We start from the raw sequence: 18,263 nt of genomic DNA, 5'->3' as shown, positions 1-18,263 counted from the left end.
AACTTTTTGTGCTCTTTTTCAGATACAAGTCGGAGTCTACGACAGGGAAATGTCCAAGGTAATTCCAAAAAGTACGTTTTTAACATTTGTACAGGAAAAAGCAAATGATAATGGTTGCAGTGGACACCACTATAATTAGCAGATGATCGAGCACGATATCGCTACGAGCTAGGCCGTCAGTGCATATAAGCGCTTGTACCCGAGATATTACATCGTGTATCGTCCTCCCAAGGCGGAGGCAAGGAACTGCACGTTGAGCTTAGAGAGGAAACCGGGAGCGTGAAGCTGCAGTGATGAAATCTCTTTTGTCTTTTATTTCTGCTGATGTGGAACTTGCGCACTTGTGTAGGATAAGCTCATGGCGAGTTTTGGAAATTTTGAAACAAGCTTGGCACCAGGAGCGTTTTGTAAGTTCTTGTAGAAACAATCTACATCTTAACGGTTGTGATTTCGCAGGGAGAGTCCCTATGTCCGGTCTGACGTCGGCTGTCAAAGTCCATTCGTCCAGTTTTACATCCCTCGCATGAACTCCCTTTGCAGCCAACGTTGTAGAGGGGTTTACAAGACTAGAACAAGCGTGTTCGTGCAGTGTCTACGATCCGCTGATGATGCTACTGGAGCGGCTTTCTGCACTATACTAAGGCTTGTTTCAAGGAGCCCTGTTCTCGATTAGTTGTTCTGTTCACGAAGCGACGGAGGCGTCTACACTGCCTCTGCTTTGTCTGGCAGCCAAAGACACGCAGCGGCAAACTGTTCTACTCTATGCAGGTCACAAAGCGATTTTATTTCAGGCCCGAACACCGTTAAAAGGTTGTCTTTGTAAAACCGTGGAATTAATATGTATAACTTCTCATATAATCTTATGTTGATTGTTAAGTGCCTTTGTGATCCATCCATTTCATCGGCAAGTCCCTCACAATCAGCCCTTTTCTCCAAAAAGTAATAAGCTGGCAATACATGCGAACCAAAAGCTGACCTTTAGACTTACGTCCGGATAACAAATCCTTGACCATATTTATTTCACAAATATGGAATTTTTCGGAAATATCAAAGCTCTTACCAGAGTTCTTCACCGACTTCCAATTTTCTAACTTAGAAATTGTATGTAGATGCCTAAAAGTTCCCTGGCTCACATACTTTATTAATGACGAATTCAACCATGTCCTTACCATGGATATCGGCATTATTCATTCTAGAAAAATGGCAACCAAAATTCGTTGCAGCTTTAACCATATTCCACCTGGGGTACTTGTTTAAGCGGCTGTATTTGGGCAATACATGCCCAACTAAAAACAATTGTTGTGGTTATAGAAATTTGTAGAAAATGGGAGGAACTAATATGAAGTATTTGCTCATGGTGGGGTTTCAACTCTCCTTCAGGAGGAGACATTGAGGTTTTATGATCCACTTTAAGCAATAAAATCATAACATTACTCCCACAATAGGATCATATTGAAAAGAATACATTCCCATATTTCATGGACACATATAAATCATATAAATGAATGTTTCGATGGCTAACAAATGCAATAGCATATAAATGAATGTTTCGATGGCTAACAAATGCAATAGCATGTATCTATACAAATCTCAAGATATATAGGTGACTGTTTGTTATCAATGGACCTTTAGCCCAAGAAGGTCAGAAAATATAAAACAAGTTTACATGCTAGAATACTTAGAGGTGAAAGAAGAGAGGATCACAACCAAACCACATGAAAAGACTATAAGTTTTCTACAAGTTACAATCACTATCAATACATTTAATGGAAAATATACCTTAAAAAAGTAATACAAATTCTATGACCCAATAGCATGCTTAAGCATTGAATATTATGGCCATATCTCCAAATTTAACACTAACATCCATAAAAATATAAAATGAACATCCAAGGCTTGATCTTGACGACTATATCTTCAGATATCTATATTGCATTAACACTCTTATTCAACCATTTTCAAGATCTAATGTGAAGCTAAAACACTAATAAAAAAAATGACATAAAAAATCAAAGTTTAAGAAAAATTCATTATCACTCAAAATAACAATACCAACCAACCTAATAATTGCAACTCAATATAATCTTAATAGAGTGCAAAACTATTAAACTATTGTCTTCAATTTGAAATATGATATCCTACATATAATAAAAGATGAGCTTCTTTTTAATATACAAAAATAACTTCACTTAGCATCAAATCGGCCTATTTCCACCTCATATAATATTATATGTTCACAAGTTGCCCTCATTCCATATTCATCTATAGTCAAGATCACAATCAGCTCAATCATTCAAATTAAAAAGCCTTGTGACATAAAAAAACTAATTAATCACTTCAAAAGAGGTAAAACTCAAGGTTTTTCTCTAAAAAAATCTATATACTAATCTACTTTTCATAGAGCAAAAGGAGAGAACATTGTATTTTGCAAATATATGGTGGGCAGTAGCACCTACTACAGTGGGTGCTACCATATGCACTACTGTAATGGTTGTTCTACGGGAGTGGAGGGTATCTTCCCAGAGAAATACACTGATCTCAACACAAATACTAAATAAACTTCTGACTCCAATTCTTTAGGGCAAAAGTGAAAACTGTGAGATAAAAAAATTAAGTTAAGCTTAATTGATTTGTTTGCAATGGCAAATCCAGCAACCACTCAGTACAACACTGCACCTTCTAGCTGTATAATCCAATATGTTTAGAGTAATATTTTACCTCATTGACTATCTCTTCAATTCTATTCTGCTACATTCTCTAAACTCTGATCCAGATGTGATAACAAAGGGTTCTGTGGCTTCAACACTTGAATTTCCATTGGTTCGGTTTGTTAATGGGACATTTTTATTGGATGGTGCCTAGCATGCCATGTGGCACTTTGTGAGGGGAGAGGAAAAGGACATGCATATAGTAAGGGCATTTGCATTCTAGATTTCATGATACCTTGGAGGTGGCAGTCGTTTTCAAGTGGTGCCACAGTCTTCAGCGTGAAACAGGCTCACAAAGCTTCTCCATTGTTCTAAGAGCTGTGGGAGCAGTGGCTTTCCAACTGATGACTCTACTGTCCTTCAAAGTCTTTCTTTACTTGTTCCATAAGACCGTCCTATGTTTCCTTTTTTCTATGTAGATACTACTGATTGCGTTGCAAAACAATACCGGGCTATGTTTGCTGTGTGGAAGACTATGTTGCGGGACTGGTTGTTAGCTCTGATCTACACTGTCGTTTCATCTTATGTTAAATTTCTTTTCTGCTCTGTAGTGTACAAATCCATAGCGTTCGTCCACGAGTAAGCAATTGTATTTTGGGAGTGAGTTTATTAAACACTCACTTGTTTCAGAAAACACATGTTGTTCGTCTCTGCTGAGAGCAGACAAATGTGGCCATCACTTATTTAACTTTTCTTTAGGTTTATCTGCAAGAAGCTCTAGAAACCTCTTCCCCACTCAAAATAAACTAATGTGGGAGGAAATTGCAAAACATCACTCTAAAGTTCTCATGCAAACACTCAGCAGAGCAATTCAGTTAAGATCTATCAAGAAAAGATGAATTTGTGAGCTTGCACTAATGTTGCATATGGCACTAAAATAAAATTGATTGCATCCAAAAGTTAAATTTTGCAACTTCGTGATCAAGCTGTAAGGTATGATAAGATCTACTAACCCAAGATCTAGATCAAATGAAGAAAGAAAATGAAAAACAACTTTCAAACATTTGACATTAGCGTTCAATGTCTGAACCTAAAAACTTGGTAGTGGATATGGTTTGATGTGCCGTACAGGCTCTCCACTTGGCAGCCACGAAACGAACATAAGATATCGCCTTGAGGAGGATGCAAGAGTTTGATCTAAGGAGGTTCTCTTTCTACTTTTTTTTATTTTTCTAGCTATTCACGGACTTGCCTCTCTTACAATGTATGAGGGCATCGTGGCCGTTGAGTAGGAAAATCATCGTAGCCGTTGGAGCGCCTTCTAAAACGCTCTGATATTTAGGGTTCGTCGTGTTCTAGAGCAATGGGCAAGCCCAGGCAGAGGAAAGAGGACTCGCCACATGTGAAGCATTTGAAGCAGGTAAGTTCTATCTTTTTTACGCTCTTTGATTTGATCTCCTTTTCAGCTGGCCAAGAGTCATCCGACTGGATTAACCCCAAATTTGCTGCGGCTGTTCGATCCTCCGCCCCCGGTGGAGTACAAGGAGCCGATCGAGAAGAAAGAATTGCCTCCCTACACTGGCATCGCGCAATTCGTCAGCTGTTTTGAGAACCTATCGATCGATGATCAGGAATCCCAGGCGAAAGTGGAGACCACCGCCGAAAGAAGGGCGAGAGTGAATGCCGCTCGCTTGGAGAAGGGAAAGGAGAAATTGGCCGAAGAGATTCCAAAGTGTAAGTTCACTTGCGTTCTTTCTTTCTTCCTTTTTCTTTTTTCCTTTCGGTACCATCACTCGTGATCTTTCCAGATGATCCTCGTTCCGATCCCAATGCTCGAGGTGATCCATACAAGACGCTTTTCATCGGCAAGCTTGTAAGTTTTCTCATCGTTTTTTTTGTCATATCCGTTTTACCATTTAGCTTTCCAGAGCTACGACACAACCGAGCACCGGCTACAGCGTGAATTCGAACGGTATGGTCCGGTTAAAAGGGTAAGTACCATGGCTTGAGTGCGAGCATGGTGGTAAGTGCATGAATTTTTTATTTTTTTTGCCTTTGGTCCTAAAGATGGTGTGTCTCAGTCCAGTTCATGCTTCTCAAATGAGGTCTCTTGTCTCTCTCTATAGCTAGCCAGGTGAGTCTTTTCTTTCTTTTCTCCTTCGCAGTGTCTCTAAGATTCTTTCCTTAGGTACGCCTTGTCCACGATAAGCACACTGACAAGCCCCGCGGATACGCCTTCGTGGAATTCTACCACAGCCAAGACATGAAAAGTGGGTTTCGTTTTCTCTTCGCGCACAACACAGCAAGCTAAACGTTTTCTTTTCTTTTTCCCTTCATTGCAGATGCTTACAAGCACGCTGATGGAACCAAGATTGACAACCGCCGAATTCTCGTAGACGTTGAGAGAGGCAGGACGGTCAAGGACTGGCTTCCAAAGAGACTCGGTGGTGGACTGGGAAACGCTCGAAGCTCGCAGCCGGAGGCCACTCCACAGCGAGGACGATATCGAGGTGATTATAGACGGAGGGAGGAAGAGGCTGCTAGAGAAAAGAGAAGGGGCGAGAAAAGAGGTCGTGGTTCCGATAGTTAAGCTAGGAAACAGGGAGGTGAGAGGTAGAGTAGAGACTTCCTTTTTGCTGTTAGGTTTTTAGAGTGAGCCGAGGAAGGGTAATGGTCCTGTGGGACTCGGAGAGACTTAGAGACTGGGAGAGTGAGATGGGTTCCAAGATCGGCACACTGCCGTGTTTCACAAAGACGATCACTCGAGTAGCGGTATCAAAGGACTACCCGGGATGCCTGGTAAGCTCTCTCGATCTCTAGAAGACGAACTAACTTGTGATGCCGCGCCACAGCCTATTCCAAAGGAGTTTCACGACGAGCAGCGCGGCAAGCTGGCCAGCGAAGCGGTGCTCAAGATCAACTCCCACAAGAAATGGGTGGTGAAGGTTGCGGTGCTGAAGAGCTCCACGTATGCGTTTCGGGGGCCCGGGTGGACTGCTTTTGCGAGGGACAACGAGCTCGAGATCGACGACCAGGTGATGTTCACCATGCTCAGTCCCAGCCTCTTCTCGGTGAAGATAACGCGGGCGGGGGAGGACTCGGATGCCAGGCGGAATGTCAAGGTGAAGCAGGAGCAGCCGGAGGTGGAGTCGGCTGTTGCAGAGACCGTGATGCCGGGCGTGGAAGAAGAAACTGTAGCCTCAAAGTTTGTGGAAGATCCGACTGCTGCAGCTGCTGCTGCTACTGCACCTGCGACTGCCACTTCTCCAGCTCCAGAGTCGGAAGATCAGTTTGAACTGAGGAAGAGGACTGCCCAGGAGCAAGAGCTCCAGCATGGTCCTCCAAGGAAAGCTGCTCGGTTGGAGGATGATGAAGTTCATGCTGCACCGGTAGCAGCAGCAACACCAGTAACACCAGCCAGCGAGATGGTAACCCCGGAAAGAGCAGAGCGAAGGCAGTCACTGGGAACAGCACAGGACCCGCTAGAGATCGATATGTCTGGAGGACAAGGTGCCGCGGAGGAAGCAGGAATACACCTGGTGCTGAAAACCGAGAGGAAGAACTTCAAGGTCTTTATTTCTGTCTCCGCCATCGAGGCGGCTGCTGCTGCCAACACTGCTACACCGGAGCCGGACGTTACGAATAACACTGGCGTGGTGGAGAATCCTGCTGTCACGGCACCCGATACTCCTGTTGCCGAGCCGGAGAATCCAGTGAACGTTTTGGAGACCAAGCCTCAAATTGCTGCTGCGTCTGATGCTACCGCTGCTACTGCTGCTGCTGCTGCTGCTACTGCTGCTGCTGCTGCTGCTGCTGCTGCTGCTGCTGCTGCTGCTGCTACAACTCCACTGCCGAGGATAACCATTCCCATCCGGACGACCAACGTCGCTCCCTACTCTCGACTGGTAAGAGTCGCTCTTTTCGTCTCCTTTGCCTGACTTTGGTTCCTCCAGACGATCGAGAAGGCGTTTGCGTTGCGGTGGCTTCCGCCACAGACGTGCATGGTGAAGCTGGTTGACAGAGCCGGCAAAGAATGGGAAATGAGGTGGATTGTGGCGAGGAAGCGGATGCTCACACAGGGCTGGTCGGCCATCGTCAAGCACTACAAGATGAGGATCGGGGATCTGTGCACGCTGGAGGTTGTCAACCCCAGGACGCTGAGGTTCTTCGTCACGGACAGCTTGGGAGCAGTGGTGGAGCGGCACTAGAGCAGCTATAAGTCTTTGGATTTATAACCTGTGTGTTGTAACATCTTTAGAAAATTTCTTGGAATGGAAAGACCTTCCTTTACCTCAAAGCAAGATGTGATCGATCGATTGCAAAGAAGAAGATCAGTTGTTACTATCTGGAAAATCGAGACCAGAGGTATACAAAGAAGAAGCAAACCAGAGCAAACATGACGACGTGGAGGACGTGGTTGGAGCTATGTTGTGCCATCGCTCTGGATAGTCTGTTCATGCTGTTCTTGAGCCCAGCACCAGCCTTGGCCATCGTTTCTTCCTAGGAGAATGAAGAACGAAAAAAGGAAGAAAGATAAGAGCCAAATAAAAAAGAAGATATCATCGAAGAAAAGAGAGAGCTATGATAGATCAAACGATTATACCAGCTGATTGAGAAGGTCATTTTGGTACTTCGTTTCCTGCTCGATTTCCTTCGCAACCTGTGGAGATCGGTCGTGAGAATCTTCTCTTGATTGATCCAAACCCTTACATTCTTCAAGAGGACCACTCGCTGGTGGAGATCCTGGACGTGATCGTCGAGATCGCCGTGGACGGGATCGATCCGGAGCTGGACGTGTTCCTCCCGCTGTGGCAGCCGATTGGAGCTCTGCCTCTGCCTGGACGATCGGATCTAGACAATGAGGAGAGAGCGAGAGAGAGCGAGAGAGAATCACCTGGAATTGCTAGCGCTCCCGCTAAACGCCATCGTTGTCGCGAAGAACCCTAACCCTTTTGCCCTAGAACAGGGGAGGGAATGTTGGTGTTGGATGAGACGATGAGGCGCTGGAAATTATTTTTGGGGTCTGTTGCTAGATTCTCGAGGTCACCCCACATTTCCAGGAGTATCTCCAGCCGCGGCGATTCAAGATCTCTGGTGAGCGAAAAGAATCCTCCTCTTCGATCTTCCAGGCATTTTGCTGCTCCAATGGACGTGGCCGCGATCAATGCCGCGCAAGAATGGATCCACATCCACAGCAGCTCTTTCCAGCGCCGGGATTCACACAGAGTGGCAGCGGCAATCACCCGGCACGATCGGGACAAGCGCGGCGAGCCTCTTCTCGCAAACTGGAAGTTCCAGTTCGGCAGCTTTGACGTTTTCCAGTTTGGCACCATGGAAATGGTCTCCATCCAGGCCAAAAGCCTGGAAAAATCTCAGCAAGATGGCATGATCCAGCAGCTTGCTCCCTCTCTTCTTCCAGCAAGCCTGGAGGAGCTCCAGTTTGGCAGCGTGGATCATCACCTCCTCGAGCGAAGGACGGCTAGATCGGTGAAAAACTATGAAGAAGGAGGAGGAGGAGGAGGAGGAGGAGATCTTCTTCTCACTGCTCGGCTAGCGAGAAAACGCTACCAAAGCGAGGAAGAACAAATAGTTAAAAACTCTTTGTCCACGTCCACAATGGGGCTTTCCTTTTCATGTGGGAAGCGTGGCTTCCTCTCTAGTGGTGAAGGGGTGGCGACTACTAAACGCTCCAAGGCAGCCATGAGGTCCTTCTCCAGCTCTTCGCAGCCGGATCTCCTTCCCCAGGTGCTCAAGTTCAAGCTCCCTTCCGGAGAATGCAAGCTCGTCCTCCAGCGAGGGGATATCACAAAGTGGAAGATTGATGGAGAGTCGGATGCCATCGTGAATGCGGCCAACGAGCTAATGATGGGAGGCGGTGGAGTGGACGGAGGTTCGTAAGGTTTCTTTTCCTTTTTTTCTTTTCTTCCAAAGCTTTAGTGTTTGATCGATCGTAAGACAGTTCTTTCTTTCTTTTCTTGCAGCGATCCATCGTGCCGCTGGAGGAGAGCTACTCCGTGCTTGTAGGGACTTGCCTAGCCACGGTGGTGTTCGTTGTGGCGTTGGAATGGCCGTGGAGACACCGTAAGTTTTCTTCTTGGTACTCCTCTTTTTCATTTTGTTCTTGATTGAAGTTTTTTTCCAGGGGCTTCCAGCTGCCTGTGCGGCGGATTATCCACACCGTAGGCCCGGTTTATGACAAGGAAGTGAAAGATGACTGTGCTTCTTATCTTGCAAGTGCTTACAGGTAAGTGAGAAAAGAAAAAAGAATAATGAAGCTTTGCTGTTTTTTTTGCTCAGGAACTCGATAAAGCTTGCAAGGGAGAAGGGCGTCAAGTACATCGCATTCCCGGCCATCTCCTGTGGGATCTACGGGTAAAAGCTTCCTTGTTTAAATCCTCGATGATTGAATGAATGTTATGCAGATATCCATTGGACGACGCTGCCAAGATCTCGTTGAATACCATCAAAGAAAATTCTGAGGGCTTTTCAGAGGTGAGTGATCCTTTATTTTGTTCTCCTTCTATCTTGCTTGAACTTTCCTGTTTTCGTTTTTGTAGATCCATTTTGTTTTGTTTGAGCCTAGTGCTTGGCAGACTTGGGTGGATTTAGCAAAACTCAATTTTGAGCAAGATGTGAGTGGTTAATCTTAATTGAATATTTAAGATTAAACAAATGTTCAAGTAAAATAATTTACTTTAAAAACACAAACTAAAAACTCTTTCAAACTAAAATTTAAAAATCTAATTACTTTAGAAAAACTTTATATAAAATCTATATATAAAATTTAGTAAAATTGATAGTAAAAGAGTTGATTAAATATAGTTAAAATTGACTAGAAATATATAAGTAACTATAAAAGCAAGGGTGATGACAATATTTGTAAAATATTTTATATGTAATACAAAATTTTCTTAAAATTTACAAATCAAAAATTTATAAAAAATGTTTTAAAAAGGAGTATAACATTAAAAAAATGACAACACTTCAAAAATTGTGGTAAATCCTAAAATTGTAATCAGTTATGCAAAAATAAATTATGTTTATCAAAAAACAAGGGAAAGTATTACCTGCTAAAGTTCAAATACAAAGTCTTAAAAAATTCAATATACTTGGAAGTTTGAAATTCTGAAATTAAAAATTGCAAGCATAACAAAGCTTAATAAAAAGAAAAAGATACCAAATGTCCCATGTTTTAATATATGACTAATTTTCAAGTATATCACACTTGGAAGTGCTGATCTGCAAAATAAAACAGAAAAATAATTAATGCTATTTTTTATTTCATGAAAATAATTTTATTTGCAAAAATAATTAGCTTTTTCAATATGATGAACAAAGGGTAAATAAAAAATAATTTCAAGAAGAAGTAATGTTTCCTTTGATAACCATGAATATTAAAATGTTTAAAATTTTGAAACAAAGATTTAATTTTGAAACTGTAAATAGCAAAATAAACTAAAATAATATTTTTGAGAAAATATTATAGAGGTATTGTGAGTATCTAGTTTCTTTTATTAAAAAGTAGCTTTATTAAATAATTATATAAATTAAATATATTCTCTGTTTCTTAAGACATATAACACTTGTGTGAGAAATAAAAAATCTTATGATAAATATTTTTCATTCTTGATTATAAAGTAATTTCTTTTACAAAGTATTTATCTGTTCTTATTAAGGAAAAATCTTAAAAATTATATAATAATTTGCAATATTATACAGTAACAGTTAATTTTCTTTGATATTTTATATATTTTCTTTATTTTAAAAATTTTCGATTGACATATGTAATATTTCTAAATTGGTTAGGATCAGCACATTGAAATGCTTTGAAAGGCTCACCGGCCGTTCATTTTTCCAGCCTTGTGGACGTCGTCAGAAACTGTCTCCATTCAAATACATCACGTGCCTGGCATTGGTTTTCATTTGAAGCAGTATCAAGCTGCAAGATTCATCACCCGCAGCTATGAGCAACACTGATCTGTATTATGGTGCACCGGGCAGTCCCTTGGATCTCATCCCGGAAGCTCCTTGGGCCTTGCCACGGAGAAGTGATGATAGTGTTTGCCAGTTTGTCACTGGTAGCAGCGGTGCCAGTCCAACTCCGTCTCACTGCAGCTGCCGATGCAAGCACTACAGTCAAGTGCACTGCGTACCATGGTTTACCTATAAGGTGCTCTCTCATTTCTTTTCATTTTTTTTTTCCTCTTTTAGTTGATACTGATCTTACAAATTACTAGTACCGGAAGCACCATGCTGCCTTAGACGAAGAAAACCTGTTTATCAAGTCCCTTGACATGATTAAATATGAGCACTCATGGTACAAACTTCAAGTAACAGGACAGTCACCGATATGTCGTTCCAAGGTGTGATTTTTCTATCTTGTGCTGTTGCTTAGTTTTTCTGGCGTATTTTCTGTAGCATGCGGCAATGGTAGGTCGAAGAATGTTCGTTGTGGGTGGCATTTTCTGGAGCTTGTTAAACGACGTCCAGGTACCAATCAAGTGTTTCTATTGCTCAAATTAATCCTCTACTTAACAGGAACTAAATACGGTTACGGGTGAATGGAGGGAATGGAGTTTATGGGTTCCGGAACTGGGGTATCCTGGCCCTCATTGTGCCGGCCATAGCTTGGTAGTGTCAGTCTCGAACTATACCTTTTGTTTTTACGAGCATTTTTTGCAGGTGTTCTGGGAGAAGAAGCTGCTTGTTCTTGGAGGCCATTAGAACCGATGAAGAAGATCTTGGAAGGTTTGCTAGCAGTAGTTCTATAAACAATTTAACCAAGCGCTCAAACCTGCAGTCATTGCTTTTGAACTGGAAACACGAAAGCTTGACGTGGGTGGAGAAATACCGGTATGTGCTCCTTAACATTTGTCCAGAATGACTAACGGTTTATCACCTTGCAGATGGCTCGCATCGGCCACAGCATCGTTCATGTTGGTTCCATGCCGATTATGTTTGGTGGCGAGGATGCCAGAGGCCAGCTGAGAAATGATATTCAATCTGGATCTCAAAACGTTTTCATGGCTTCCTTGCAGCACCATGTACAGCTTTCCATTGTCTCTTCCTACCACTCACTGACCCTTGTGTTTCCTTGATGCAGTGGCTCAAAGCCTTGTCCAAGGAAATGTCATACTGCTGCATGCTACGGCGGGCGTTACCTGTGGATTTTTGGTGGAAATCAAGAACTTCTTATCTTAGCTAGATCTACGTGCGGTAAGTCCGTTGTCCTGTTTCTTCATGCTCTGATCTTCAAAATCTATAGATGGAATGGGTTGCAACGAAGCCGAGAGGCAACGTCGTTCCTCGTGCTGGTCATGCGAGTGTAATTGTTGGCCACAGGTGGTACATTGTAGGAGGAGAATACAGCGATAAAGGTAAATGCAGATTTTTCTTGGCAAATCGCATCTAAACTTTGGGCTTTGCAGAAATTATTGGAACTCTCCCGACCCAAACGTGGGCTGTTATTATGACTGTTTCACCAAACTCGCCCTTGGCAAACGATGTACGATATGTTTTCTGGTTTTGCAAGCTTGACTCTGGATTGTCAGGGAATTAGCATTGTGAGCGCTTAGCATCGTGGACTGAACTTTCTAATAACTTATGGTGGACACGTCTTTCGGCACAGCAATCTGGTAACTTCAAGTCTTGAAACTTTCTGGTGTTTACTTGCCACTATACTTCCAGCTCCAAACAGGTTTCAAGATTGAAAAGGCATCTCGACTACGCACCTTCTGGAGCCGCTTGATCAGCGGTAAAGCCCCGCGAAGAAAGATTCGCCACCCAGAAAGGAACTCGTCCCGTCCAGCTTCAGCTGTCGTAAGTTTTTCATTTCTCTCTTTCTTTTCGCGCCTCAATAACTTCTCTGCTATTACAGGAAACTTCAGCCTCCACAAACGGAGGAAGCCATGCAACGACCACAGCAACAACAGCGTCCTTTTCTTCCAAGTGACCTCAAAGTTGTGGAGTTCGTCAACAAGCCAGTGCCGACATCAGCAAGGCATTCCTGCGCGTCGGAGATCGAGGTCAACAACCAAGAAATGATAGAATCGCTGATGAAGAACAAACAAAAGATTGAGAACAAGCTGGAGGCTGCTCTGGAGCAGATTAGCAAACTGAAGCAGGATTTCGTCGCTCTCCAGAACAAGAACCTCGGAGATGGAGCATCAGATCATGCAAAGGAGGACCAGCAGCAGCAGCGAGACGATATACCAGAGCCGGAAGAGAAGCAGATAGTCGTCACCATATAAGCTTTCGACCAACTGGTACGTTTTTCTAAGATCATATCCGTGCGTACATTTCAGCAAGGCGCCACTCGGGAGCGCCAGAAACGCATCGAGGAACCCATCGCTCACTTTGTCGATGACTGCAGTGCCTACGAGCTTGCAGCTCCCATTCTCATCCATGGCGAATCCCTGGCCGCTCCCGTGCTCCCCACTGGAACTTCCCGTCGTGAGGAGCGTATCCACGACAAGAGCTGGAGCTCTATACACTGGACCTGCGGTGAAGAAAAACTCCGCGATGAATCTAAGCTCCACCTACAAGGGAGAGGCGTTGCGAGCTCGGTCGAGCCTCTCGGATGGTGCCAGTGTTTCTTCTCCGGCGCAGCTATCCCCGGCGAGCAGCGCAGCCAAATCCGTGAAGCTGGAAACTCTCAGTGGATGCAAGCTTGGGATTGCCTGGTATCCACATTTCGCTTACAACGCCGATGGTGGAGGAGGTAGCGCGTGCTTGGTGGAAGATTTGGAGCAGGGAAGATTGGCTGTGCGGTTCGACCCAAGCTCCGTTTCCATTCCAGCTAGTTTCTCCACCACCAAGTTGCTGGGACTTCCACTTCCACCTCCGCTACGTAAAGAGATCAAGCCTCTGGAAGGAGTGATTGATCGACACACAGGAAAGGTAAAGAAAAAAAGGAGAGCAGCCTCCTCTCTTCTCTTATCTAATGAACTTGCTGGTTACCCGAAAGGATGCTGTGCTCGCGGACAGGCATATCATCGACCACAAAAATTGAAGAGACAAAAAAAGTGTATAAAGGAAAAATATTTCATGAACTTTGGTGACATGGTTTCTCTAGCTTGCGACAAGAAACACACGCGAGGCTTGCAAATCTTCGAAAGATCGCCAACCACGCAAAGTCCACACAAAAGTTTAAGTTACCTCCAGCAAAAATTCGACAATGGTATACCGCGGCCCAAATAAGATTTCTATCTTCGACTTCTTCCGGTGTGGCACCGTCGGTGAGTTATCTCTGTTTTACGCTAGCGAAACCGAAGTCACGAACTTCGTCCGAACAAGCCTCTGGTGCCTGGAACACCAGAATCACAGAAAGGAAAGAAAAACGATAGAGGGTGTTGTGAACAGAGATGGTGTTTGTAGAGTTAGTCGAAGACGTCGAGTTAAAGCCTTGTGTGGATGCGCTTCCCAGAATCGACGGGAATGGTGAAGACGATGGCGCAGGAGAGAATGGCGAGGACGCGGGCGGCGTCGACGCAAATGGCGATGGAGCACTGGCAAATGGCGACGAGGACGCAGCTGGAGGAGCGAATGGCGATGGCGTGCTGCTAGCTGCGAATGGGGACGGGAAGGATGGCTGGAAACTAAACAGTGGGAACGACATAGCCCCCTCCAAGAACCCTAAAACCTAGCGCCAAAAGGATTGTTTGCAGGACGATGGATGTATAGATCGAATGGATCACGCCAAGCGCAGCGTCACAGCCGTCCAGGCCTTCGACCTCGGCCATCTTCGCCAGACGAACGAGTCCAGCGACACACCGCAGCGTAGCCGTACGTCGGGAGGACGTGGTTTGTTCCACTCGCGTAGTCGCCAACGCTCTCGGGCGTCCATCTTCCCAAGAACACAGACCCTGCGAAGAGAAAGACTTCCACTCAATCGCGAAGAATGTGCTATGCAAACCTGCGTTTTTTATGTGATCCAGCCAAGCCTCAGCGTCCTCGGCGTTGACAATGAGATGCTCCGGCGCGTAGACATTGGAGAACTTGCAAGCCTGGAAGAACCAAAGGAATGAATGAAAACTCTTATCTAGTTTTCTACGATCGCGTAAAGGACTGACTGACTGACCTCTGCCATGCCTGGAGCAACGACGATGAAGCTGTGACCCAGCGCGACCGACGCGATATCTCCCCGGGGAAGCTCCTGGCGCTGCTTGTAAACTTGCTCGTCGATGGCCTCTAAGTCGACGCTGCCGACAGCCACGAGAACCACTTGGCTGCCCGGGCCGTGCTCCGCCTGTAAGTACACAAAGCGTTTCTAAGCAAAAAACAAAGCTAAAGCTTGACGAACCTGGGATAAGAGATCCGCAGCTACATGGATCGCATTCGCGTTTCTATCCGCGATGACAAGGACTTCCGAGGGACCAGCAGGCATATTCATAGACTCGCTATTCTGTAGGATAGAAAAGCTTGAAAAAACGGTAAACTAAGAAGGAAAAATATGCAACTTCGTACCTGCAGCAACATCTTCGCAGCAGTTACATACTCATTTCCAGGGCCTAGGATCTTGTCGACCTGTGGCAATATGGAGATGGAATGTCAATCACGGAAGCTTCAACAACAAATTCTTACTTTTGGAAAGGGATTAGTGCCCCATGCCATGGCAGCTACAGCCTAAACAGTTCCAAAGATGAGAACACGTAACAAAAGAGCATGAAGAGTGGAGTACCTGTGCTCCTCCAGCTTTTAGGATGTGAGTAGCTCCAGCTTTCTTAGCACAATATAAAACTTCCTGCTTGCTCCACTAAGCTTGACAACTTTTCGAGGAAAACAAACGTACCGGACATATTGAACCGTCCGACTGGTGGAGTCGCAAGAACAATCGTCTCACATCCGGCTATTAATCTTGCAGCTTTAAGAAAGATCAGTGAAAGACATGACGTACCACTGCTAGCATGAGCGCTGTTGATGGAAGAACAGCCGTTCCACCAGGGACGTAAAGTCCGACGGCGTCGATACTCCTCGCAACTCGCCGGCATTTAACTCCCTGGGTGGTAAAACAGCCAAGGAGTTAGCATTTATCACACAAGCTCCAAGTTACCAGACTCGGATAGAGCACTGACGGGCATGGTTTCTACTTCAAGCTGTTGAGTCTTTCGCTGTGCTAGATGGAATTTGTAGATGTTGTCGAAGGCCACATCAAATGTAGCTTGGACATCTGGATCGAGCTGCCAATACGTGAATGAGATCATTCTTTGTGGCTTTGGAGAAAGATAGATCGAAAAGTTTTACCTTTGGATCTGGAAGGTCGGACACCCTTTCGACAATGTTGTCAAGCTCCACTCCATCGAATTTCTTGGTGTACCTGGAAAGCTCGCCAGCGGGAAGATATTAAAGGCACGAGCAAAGAGAAGAGAGGAAAAACGAATGCTTACTTGATCACCGCTTCATCGCCAGAAAATCTCACATCTTCGACAATTGGTTCCACCCCTCACTGTTTCTTCCTCACTGTTTTTAAAATGGAGGAGATATCAATCCTGGGACGCGCTGCCAGGCCTTTCATATCGCTGTCGCTCAGCTCGGATAGCTTGTAAGTGCGCAATCGGAGCTGCTGGTTCTCCACAGCTGAGAATTTCAGGCTCAAATTCCAGGAATGTGGAGAGCGATCTTTGCCGCTGCTACTGGCGCTCTCCTCGCGCACCTCGCATTCTCGATCAGCGTCATGGACGGATGAGTAGCGGCCTTCATCGCTGCTGAACCTTCTTTAGGGTTTTTCGTTATAGAACCCTTAAGACTAGTAACTAAAATAAACTAGAATACCACTTGAGGAGTGCTCAAGCGCCTGCCAGCAGCTGTTTTACAGAGAGCCGTGTGCAAGGCATGGAAGGATCTCATAGAGACACCAGCTCTTCACTACACACACCACTTGAATCGTAGTCCTCCTCATGTTTGGGGTCTAGAGTATATGGCCAAAGGTTTCTTTACCCCTTTGTGGGACAAGAAGCAAGCTGGGTTGCCATGGAGCATGATGTTCTAAATGCTAGCAGTGGGTTGTTACTTGGGATGAAAGGGAAAGATCTTATAGTATGGAATCCTCTCTAGAAAATTCTCCCAGCACTTTTCTTGGAAAGGGAACCAGAGTGTGCAATGGGGGTGGACTTGTCTGGAAAGTGCTACTGGATCTGTATAATAATGAAAGCTGTTATGTATGTATATGATTCAGGAAAAACAGGATTGTGGAACAAGGTTGCTCTGCCTCTTGGCTGGTCTGGCTTATATTACTCTCCTGCAATTGTCAGGGACAACAATCTAACTGTAAAAGGGTAGAAGGTTATTCCCTAAAGATGGAAGATTGCAGTTTATCCTGACAAGTGACATCATTTAACCATCCTCAATTTGATGGTGGACCTAGAATAAATGGTGCTGGATTTGTGATTTTCACAGGTGATATCTTTGTGGTGACAGCAAAATCCTTCTTTGTGGCAACTGCAAACAATTCAAACTGTTACTTGTTGAGGATGGATCCTACTAAAGGATTTGTGGAGGAAGGTGCTTATCCTTGGCCTGGTAGTGAGGAACCTATATGCATTGTTTACGAGAACACAATTCTGGTTATGCACCATGAATTTCTGGCTTTTTATGACCAACAAACAAAGAATTGGAGGACCAACCGGATTCAGCCTATTAACCGTGTTGGGCAATTTATAACTGCAAACCCGTTTCTCCTGAGTTCGATTCCCTACCCGAAGAAGCCCCCGACGCCGCTGCCGATCCAGTCGCTCCCAGCGAATACCCGCTCGCCCAGATATTCATAATCAAAGTCTACTAAAATCTATATACTTGAGCCAGCTTCACTCCACGATTCGAAGAAGGATATCCCTTTACCAAGTGAGAGAAGTTTTGAAAACAATTTTTACCCTAGAAATTCTGCTATTATTATGGTGCTCGACGCGATATCACCCCAGGGAAGCTCCACTGCTTGTAGCTTCACGAACCTACATGGGTATATCTATGGAGATCGCTATTCTGATAGAAAAGCAACTTTATACCTGTAGTAACATCTTTGCAGCAGTTACATACTGATTTCCAAGGATCCTTTCAATATGAGATGGAATGTTACCAGCCCTTATGTCCATACATCTGTGTTGGGTTCCTTGTGCTGGCTGCCACATGCTCACTCCAGGACGCGATGCCATGCCGGCATTTTCTTGGTGCTAAACAAGCCAAGGTCGCAGGTTCGAAACCAACACGTTTAGCAAATTATTTTAATCGCAAGGCCGCAGGATCGAACCGTGCCAGATCTTGGATTTTAAAAACTTGGAGGGAAGGTTTTCGTGGTTTCAGAAAAGAGATTCCGCGCGCTCGTGTGGATTCTGCGTGTTCATGAAGAACCGAGGAGAAATCCGGAGTCGCCGGTCGAAAAGGTGTAGTGCGATAACCGGGAATACTTCGGTCAGCAAGGGTGAAGAAAAGGGCGAGACCAAGTCCAGAGCTTGAATCGCTCGGCGAGCAACTCTTTCTTTGCTCATGGGACGAGCTATTTGGGTTTAGAGGAGTACTCGATCGAGGCCGTTCTAGCAGGTGAGTCACTGTGTTTTGCATGACCGGGTGCTGGAGAATCTCTCTGCAAAGCCAGAAATTGTTCTTGTGGTTTCGCCATTGATT

At 44.7% G+C, this 18,263-nt stretch overlaps 4 protein-coding genes and 1 pseudogene across 4 annotated transcripts; 3 read left to right on the top strand and 2 right to left on the bottom strand.

Annotated features, from left to right (window-relative positions):
- Positions 1–4,011: 4,011 nt before the first annotated feature.
- On the top strand, positions 4,012–5,238 carry LOC9639184 (U1 small nuclear ribonucleoprotein 70 kDa). The gene is made up of 5 exons (XM_024682261.1): positions 4,012–4,068; positions 4,115–4,382; positions 4,569–4,620; positions 4,814–4,836; positions 4,991–5,238. Exons 1-5 carry the CDS (start codon positions 4,012–4,014, stop codon positions 5,236–5,238), a joined length of 648 nt encoding a protein of 215 aa, XP_024538029.1.
- Positions 4,487–6,945, top strand: LOC112349001 (protein bangles and beads-like). The gene is made up of 6 exons (XM_024682561.1): positions 4,487–4,521; positions 4,569–4,782; positions 4,837–4,918; positions 4,991–5,447; positions 5,501–6,553; positions 6,602–6,945. Exons 4-6 carry the CDS (start codon positions 5,319–5,321, stop codon positions 6,854–6,856), a joined length of 1,437 nt encoding a protein of 478 aa, XP_024538329.1. The 5' UTR covers positions 4,487–4,521; positions 4,569–4,782; positions 4,837–4,918; positions 4,991–5,318; the 3' UTR covers positions 6,857–6,945.
- LOC9655749 (bet1-like protein At4g14600) lies at positions 6,854–7,599 on the bottom strand. The gene is made up of 5 exons (XM_002977313.2): positions 7,543–7,599; positions 7,359–7,485; positions 7,252–7,308; positions 6,940–7,148; positions 6,854–6,884 (listed from the first exon to the last, which is right to left on the bottom strand). Exons 1-4 carry the CDS (start codon positions 7,572–7,574, stop codon positions 6,990–6,992), a joined length of 375 nt encoding a protein of 124 aa, XP_002977359.2. The 5' UTR covers positions 7,575–7,599; the 3' UTR covers positions 6,854–6,884; positions 6,940–6,989.
- Positions 7,600–7,610: 11 nt separating this feature from the next.
- LOC9655748 lies at positions 7,611–9,379 on the top strand. The gene is made up of 6 exons (XM_002977476.2): positions 7,611–8,538; positions 8,630–8,729; positions 8,791–8,892; positions 8,946–9,020; positions 9,071–9,140; positions 9,206–9,379. Exons 1-6 carry the CDS (start codon positions 7,623–7,625, stop codon positions 9,290–9,292), a joined length of 1,350 nt encoding a protein of 449 aa, XP_002977522.2. The 5' UTR covers positions 7,611–7,622; the 3' UTR covers positions 9,293–9,379.
- Positions 9,380–14,324: 4,945 nt separating this feature from the next.
- Positions 14,325–16,618, bottom strand: LOC9639182 (annotated as a pseudogene).
- Between the last annotated feature and the right edge of the window lie 1,645 nt (positions 16,619–18,263).

Source organism: Selaginella moellendorffii, unplaced genomic scaffold (assembly GCF_000143415.4).
Source record: "Selaginella moellendorffii unplaced genomic scaffold, v1.0 SELMOscaffold_34, whole genome shotgun sequence".
Taxonomy (NCBI): Eukaryota; Viridiplantae; Streptophyta; class Lycopodiopsida; order Selaginellales; family Selaginellaceae; genus Selaginella; species Selaginella moellendorffii.
This window is presented reverse-complemented; position numbering and strand designations above follow the sequence as displayed.